Source organism: Phaseolus vulgaris, chromosome 4, assembly GCF_000499845.2.
Source record: "Phaseolus vulgaris cultivar G19833 chromosome 4, P. vulgaris v2.0, whole genome shotgun sequence".
Lineage (NCBI taxonomy): Eukaryota > Viridiplantae > Streptophyta > Magnoliopsida > Fabales > Fabaceae > Phaseolus > Phaseolus vulgaris.
This window is the reverse complement of record NC_023756.2, coordinates 30522481-30530909: the sequence shown is the minus strand read 5'-3', so window position 1 is coordinate 30530909 and position 8429 is coordinate 30522481. Positions and strand designations below refer to the sequence as shown.

The window sequence follows — 8429 nt, the reverse complement described above, 5'->3', positions numbered from 1 at the left end:
TTAGAACGAAACAACGTTATAAATGCATTATGCAAAACAACTGGATCAAATCATATTCTGGAAACAAGATTTTGAAATACATTACTTACTACAAAACATTCAAACTATAATACTAAATAAATATCTTGCACTTTTATGGCAACCAATGATGCTTTCATTCATCCCAGATCAATCACAAGTGCGTAGCACATCTGCAATAACCTGCAATTTTTTACAACCATTAATGTGGTTTATTACAAGATAAATAAAGAGGGAATCATATTTTTCAATGTCAAATTATAAATGATGTAATTAAACTCAACTTATCTGAATACCAATTCAATAAATTATATTAACCATTAATAAATTATATTAATCTACAAGAAGATTAAAAAAAAAATTAATATCTTCACACTATATATTGTAAAATAATCAGTAGATACATTCATTTTACAATCAAACTTTCAAATAAAATTATGTAAATTAATATGAAAAATTATATATGCATATATTAAAAAGACAAAAATAAATAAGTTAAGGGGTAACGCCAAAACCTGAAATAATTTCGACTCTGTAATAACCTTTCGGTAATCTGTTTTTATTTAATGAAATAAAATATTTTTGATTTGGCATTTTGTTTCCATCTCTATATTTGATACATCTGAAAAGCCAGTGAAAAATTAGAGAATGTAGGAAATGCCCTGTTGAGGACTAAGCTCAAACTTATCATCACATCCCAAATTTCACTTTCATTATTTGTGAAGGAAATATTGATATATTTGACTAACATACCTTTTTCTTGCAATCAACTTGCCACATTTTTCATATATACAGTCTGTGAATCTGTTTAGGAAGCTGAGATAAGCATTTCTGGAAGAACGTGAAAGTAGTATTGGCCCTAATAAGCCCCAAAATCCAGTGAAGTATCCTATCCCCATGCTCATGTACAATGCCTCATACCAATCACTCTCTTCATCACCATTCATTGCTTCACCTTCTCCAACCTTTTCTCTTCTTTCATCTCCATCTCCAGGACAACTTTTGTTCACTTGCTCTCCACAAAGATCATTGTTTCCTTCAAAACTAGAGCCATCAAAAGTCTCAAAATGTCTTCCTGATGGGATTCTTCCCGAAAGAGAGTTGTCTGACAAATCTAGTTTACCAAGAAAATCAATTTGAGAAAGTGAGAAAGGAATTCTTCCACTGATATGATTTCTTGATAAGTCAAGGGACTCTAGTGAACTTAAATTCCCAATCTCAGAAGGAATTTCTCCTCTCAGATTATTTCTGGATAAATTCAAGGAAACTAACCCAACCAAATATCCAATGTCTTTTGGTATTTCACCCGTTAACTTATTACTTGAAAGATCAATGCTCTTAAGCTTCAACTCTGGATTCCCGAACCCCTGTTCCACACCTTTCCACATCAAGCTTATGTTAAGGGTGTAACTTCCGATATCCAAACTCCCATAACTTTCAAAATAAGTGTTATTCATCCAATATATACGATTTCGAGTGTCACTTGTGTTGATGCTCTTTTCAGACATTGCAGTCAAATTCTGTAAGCATGATGGAATTCCTTTTGATAACATATTTCTCGAAAGATCCATGAATTGAATATGCTTCAAATAACAGAGTTGTATAGGAAGATTTCCAGAAAAGTGATTCTCTCGCATGATCAAGATTATCAACTGCTGCATGATTTCTCCTATCCATGATGGTATTGGACCGGACAACATATTTTCACCCACATCCAACATAACTAAATTGCTGCAATTCTTTAAAGTGGAAGCTAATTCACCCGTTAGGTTATTGTTTCCTAAGACCAAGGCTTCCAATTGAACAAGACTGCCCATGGACACAGGAATCCTCCCCGACAATTTATTGTTGCTTAAATCAAGACACAATAATCGATCTACAGATTTCCAACAGTCTGGAAGGTGTCCCTTCAGTTGATTATTTGATAAATCTAAAATGGCAATTGGAGAGTTTCTTTTGTCACATATGAATGAAAAGAAATCTGAAAATTTGTTGTTAGAAAGCCTCAGCTCTAAAGCCTGTAGTAAAAACGACGGAATTTTTCCTTCAAATTGATTTGAATTTAGAATTATAGACGCACTATTGAGAAGCTTCACTGATATATTAGGAATTGCATCACTGAGATTGTTGTGAGACATATTCAACATTTCCATATTTTGCAAATTGTTCCAAAACCATTTTGGTACTGAACCATTAAGCCCATTATCAGAAATATCTAGATAAATTAATGAACGTTGAGTCTGAAGCCAACTAGGAAAAGTGGGGTCCAACTTGCAAGATCTTAGTTCCAAATATATTATTTGAAAAGGAGGAACCCAGTTAGGGTCTATTTTTAGAGACAGAGAGTTCTCCGACAAAACTAAGGACCTTAATTTGGAAAAATTGGAAAGATGGGATTCGGTGACGTCACCCTCCAAGCGATTTCCATCCAAGTACAAAATCTCCAACTCAGATAGCAATCCAATGCTTGCAGGTAGCATGCCAATAATTTGGTTATCAGATAAATCCAAATCCTGCAACATGTGTTTGTTGCACCATGAAGAATTTTGAAAGAAGTTAGAAATTTTCCCACTCAACTTGTTTTCTGAGAGGTCTAATATCTTCAATGTGCACATGTTCCCAAAGAAAGATGAAATTTCTCCTTGCAGTTTGTTACTAAAGAGGTAAAGAACTTCAAGAGAGTTCATTACTTTCCCAAATCCATCTGGAATGGGACCTTCTAACAAGTTACCATAAAGGTCAAGTATACGAAGATTGGTAGTGGAGTTAAAGAGCCAGTAAAATATGGACGATGATTTCAATATATTGAGGGAAAGATCAAGGGAGACGAGAGGAGATGAAATATTTGTGATTGAAAAAGTTGATATGAGAAAACTATCGTCCCTGATACTACAATTTTGCAAATAAAGATTTTGAAGTTTTGAACTGATGTTGAAACCAGTTTGAAAGACCAATGATGTCATATTATTATAAGAAAGGTCAAGGGTCACAAGAGAAGGAAAATTTGAGTGGAAAGGAGATGACAAAACAATGTTATTGTGAGAAAGATAAAGCTCCTGAAGATTAAGGCTAAAGTTTGACAATAATTGAAATGTTGAGGATGTGAGCATATTAGAAGAAAGATCAAGGATGGTAAGAGAAGTTGAGAAATTGGAATATGAATAAAACAGGGATTGTATATGGGTATCTGAAAGAGAACAATCAACTAGTCTCAACTCTCTTAAGTTTGGAAAAATAATAATTTGCAACCAATCAAGATTATGTAAATAATACAAGGCAAGATTTGTTAGATAATAGAGATTAGACAACCATTTTGCATTTGTAGGTTTGACATCAAAATTGCCAGCTAGTTTAAGTGTGTGCAAGAAAGGAAGATTCCCAATCTGGAAAGGGAGTGCTCCAGAAAATGAATTGCTTCCAAGATCAAGATACCTCAACTGTGACAGATTTGAAAGTTGATAAGGGAGTTCCCCGTTGAGATGATTGTAACTGAAATTGAGATACCTTAAATGTGTAAGGCGTCCAAGTTGATAAGGGATTTCTCCATGGAAAAGATAATTGTGACTTAGATCCAGAGAGAGTAAATGTGTAAGGTTTCCAAGTTGGATAGGAATGCTCCCACCAAAATAAGAATATGAGAGACTGAGATATCTTAAGTTGGTAAGTGAGCCAATAAGTTGTGGGATGTGACTCCCTAAAAAAAAATTGTGGCTGAGATCCAAATGTTGAATATTTTGCAAGGCAAACAATGAAGTGATATTGATTGCACCTTTCAAATATTGATAAGGAAACTGACCAGGGAGACTGAGGATGGTTACATGACCTGTTTGATGGTTGCATTGAATGCCTTTCCATTTGCAGCAATCTCGACTGTTCTCATCATCCCTCCATGTAGACATCATGCCATAGTTATCTATGAGGTCATGTTTGAAGTTGAGGAGTGCCTGTCTCTCCCTCTCAATGCACTTTATTTGTGAAGTTTGGTTGAATGGGAGAATGGATGCTGAAGAATAGAAGAAAAGGAAAAGCAGGAGAAGTGCACAAAGATAACAAGAAGGCATTATTATTATTATTATGAAGTGGCTGATATGATATGAAACACTTGCTCAATTATTGATGGCAAACCCAACTTATAGAATTTATATTTATAGCTCATACTATGTGTTGGCTGATACGAAGTCTTCTTACGGGTTTGTTCGTAAATATGTGTTGGCTCCATCTTTCTTACTGAACAATGAATAGAGAAATTTTATCACACTTTTGGATATTTGTTTAGGCTATATTTGAACGAAATTTTATTTTTATTTTCTTTCGGAAAAAAAAAGAAAAATAAATTTTATTTTTTCATAAGTTAAAATTAATTTATATACAAAATAAAAAGTTAAAAAAATATAAAAAAAAACTTCTATAAAATTAACTCATGAATTATTTCATGAAATAATTTAATTTTAGTTTGATGGAAGAAAATAATTTTAATGTTTCTAATAAAAATATTAATTTTAGAGCATGTAAGAGGTTCTGTGTTTTTAGTATATAGTTGTGGTATTCTCTCTACCAATTTAAATTTCCTTTTCTTACATATTTTTGAAATACAATTTAAATTATTTTGTGTTTCTTCATTTTTCCACTTTTATTTCCGAGTTATATATATATATATATATATATATATATATATATATCAAAAACAGAAAATCTAAAGTTAATTCAAAACTATATAAATGTGTATTTCACTTAATAAATTAATTTGATTAATATATAATTTGTTTTGTTTTGAAGTTGCAGAGTCATACACAAACTATTATTATAACTTTTATAAAAGAAATTAATATTGAACTTTTGCATGTTATGGAACCTTGTCTCAATCATTTTAACTGGGAGAATGTTGCGGTACACTGTAAATTTAAAATTTTCTTCGTAATACTTTTTAAAAAAAGTTCAAATATTAAACTTTTTTTTCTTCTTAATTCCTTTTCACTCTTCCAAACTCATATTAGTTTCATAATAAAAAGACGAGACTATATTAAGAAAAAGTCTAGAATTAATTTAAAATAGAAACAAAAATATAATTTGTTACTATATTAACTAAATTATGTAATAAATTAAAAAATTATTGGTATATAAATTATTTTTTATTGTAATCTCTAAATTGATATCTAAGCATTAACTACAAAGGTTTTATCTACTAATTATTTATATTAGTTTCTATTAGTATTTTAAAGACTAATTTAAAATTTAAAATATTAATAATTAAAATTTTAATGACAAATTTAAATATTAATTAAAAAAATATTTTAATTTTTTTAAATAAACTATTAGATACTAATAATTTTTTAATCTGTAAAATAGTATTAATTTAATTAGTATAGTAATTAATTATTTTTTATTTTTAAATTTAATTGTTATTCAATAATTTTTTTATATATTAAAATAAAATCATGGAATTTTACCAAAAGCATGGAAAAGCCGAAGTTTAATTTGTCTCTATATAAATTTGTTGAAGACTTTTTCAAAGTATGCAATTGTTTCATATATTCAAAATTTGATGTCATTGTAAACATAATTTTCTAATCCATTAAAAGGGTTGGAAAAGAAATATAAGACAACAATAATATCTATTATACTTTATTATATTTTTCTATGTTTAAAAACAGTAATATATTTCGATAAATGTAAGTCAATGCCACGAATGAAAGAAATTTTATCACCACACAAAATGGGTAAGCGATGGGCCTCTTCTTTCTACGGTGCAGGATTCAGTCATACAAGTTTCCACAATCATAAGCGCTACTTTAGTTTAATTGCATGAAGCTTGCAGCCATGTGGTGTCAAGGTTTTATGCAGTTTTTTCTGCATAATTACGCAAAAATGTAGCAACCTAAACTCTTTGCTATATTTGTTGGTTTGATTGTCTATGTTATTCTTGCGGATATTGAATAAGGTTGGACACCATTAAATTTTTCTTTTAATTTAATTTAATTTATTATTGATAAAAAAAATTTGATGTAATTTTTAAAAAAATTATAATGTATGAAACAATAGTATAAAATATCAAAATATTTATCTAACTTAACTTATTTAAATTAAAATAAAAATATTTCGTTATTTACTCAGGTAAACATTATAAATATAAAAATCATAATTTATTATTATGATATAATTTGTATCACAATACTGTTGAGACACAGACAAAAAGGAAAAAAAATTCAGATTAATTCTTCTTTATATAAAGAACTAAAAGTATCAAGTAACAAAAAATAATAATAGACAAGATAACGGGATGTACTATACAGAAAATAAAAAACTAACAAACTCTTAATGTGCACCAATTAGTCCAATAAAAACTTTCAGTAATAAAAATTAATAAGTACACTACAAATTTGTTTTTAACATATAAGAATCAATATAACAAAATTTATCTTCCCTGATAGGATGGATAATAACAAAAAACCTAAACAATAGAGAGAATAAAACACAAAGATAATAATTGGCACAACTAACTCTTCTCTATCGGGCACACTGGTTATTATCGTGGGTTTTTTACTATCATGGGTTATTTTTTTTGCTTTTTACCAAAATGGAATCTGTTTAAAAAAATTTACAAATTTGGGGCAAGTCGTGCCAATTTGGCACGACTTCATATGCATAACTCGTCCCAATTTGACACGATTCTGTCATATCATACTGAAGTCGTGTCAACTTGGCACGACTTCTGCGACGTCATATTTTTATTTTATTTTTTAAAATTTTATTGTTTATATATTGGGTAGTAAGTTATGTAATGTTAAAAATTAATTTGATATCTTGATCATCACCCTCCACGAAGACCTCAACGACAAATACGAAGACCACATTGTGGCACATCTTCCCATAAATAATTTACTTCTAGTTCAACTTTATATTTTTATTTTATATCTTGTAATGAATCTTACTAATTTGTTTAGTTCTAATTAATCTTTTCTCGTCATTACGTGTTATGTAAAATCATTCATTCTCAAGCTATTTATTTTGCAAATTCAAAACAATAATTCTCTATTTATTTTTCAAATACAATAAATTTTCATTTATCTATTTATTTCCAAATTCAATAATAATTTTCTTCATTTTTTAATTAATCAAATAATAAAGTTATTGTATTACATTACCGTCAAACATGATCCATACACGATTATCCAATTTTTTGTTCCTTAAAACTAACACTCTTAGAAAATTATGAATTAAATTAATTTTTAACATTACATAACTTACTACCCAATATATAAATAATAAAATTTTAAAAAAATAAAAAAAGTTATGATGTGGCAGAAGTCGTGCCAAGTTGGCACGACTTTAGTATGACATGGCAAAAGTCGTGCCAAGTTGGCACGACTTCAATATGACATGACAGAGTCGTGTCAAATTGACACGACTTGTCCAAATTTGTAATTTTTTTAAACAAACCCCATTTTGGTAAAAAGAAAAAAAATAACCCATGATGATAAAAAAACTATTATTGTCTTCTCTTTTTCTCTCTTGATAACTTCTTTTGTTTTGTCACGAAAAGCACAATCTTTCTCTCTTTATATTTTCCTTAAAAACTTATGCAAATAATGTATTTTTAAAATGCATAATGAATTAAGAATCCATAAAAAAAAACACTTTTCTTTTCTTTTCTTTTTCTTTAATTAAGTCAGTATCGATCTAGTAAATTAGTAAATCACCTAAAAAATACCTGTAATAGATAATATTATAATTAAATAGATACATTTTGAACTATAAATTATATTATAGTTTTAGTTTTATAATAAATAAATATATTTTAATATATTATTGTAAAAATGTTTAAAAATGTTGTGTAACACCTTATAAATGTACTTATTTACAATACAAGTTCTACACGGTTCAGTACAAGTTTAGAATCTTTCAAATGTTCCTAATACATTATTACGATTTATATAAATACAAATAATTGCATTTCAAAGCTCAAATTAAAATCCTAAGACCTTCCAGACACTCCTACACCTGCATCAACATTTGTTTGTGTACGTAATATAATTATCACACTTCACAACACAACAAGAAAATAAATCTAGTGAAAATAAAATTTTATAACACGGATCAATCACTAGTTGAGAAAAGGCAAAGGAATACGACTATTTTACATTTATAAATACGGCTATATAGCCACACTTGTTGTACACGTAGTCTTAAATCGAAGATTTACAAATACAACTAAATAACCATATTTGTAAATATCATTTATAAGTGCGGCTATCATACATAGCCGTATTCTAACACCCTTTGCTTTTTATAAAATACGTAAATACTGTTGTTGTTGGCTCCATCTTTCTTACTAAAAAATTAATAGAGAACTTTTATCACACTTTTGAATATTTGTTTAGGCTATATTTGTATGAAATTTTTATAAGTTCTTT

General features: G+C 28.8%; 1 protein-coding gene across 1 annotated transcript; it reads right to left on the bottom strand.

Moving 5' to 3' along the window:
- On the bottom strand, positions 1-4112 carry LOC137837524 (receptor-like protein EIX2). Its single transcript, XM_068646540.1, has 2 exons — positions 772-4112; positions 1-201 (listed from the first exon to the last, which is right to left on the bottom strand). Exons 1-2 carry the CDS (start codon positions 4077-4079, stop codon positions 159-161), a joined length of 3351 nt encoding a protein of 1116 aa, XP_068502641.1. The 5' UTR covers positions 4080-4112; the 3' UTR covers positions 1-158.
- Between the last annotated feature and the right edge of the window lie 4317 nt (positions 4113-8429).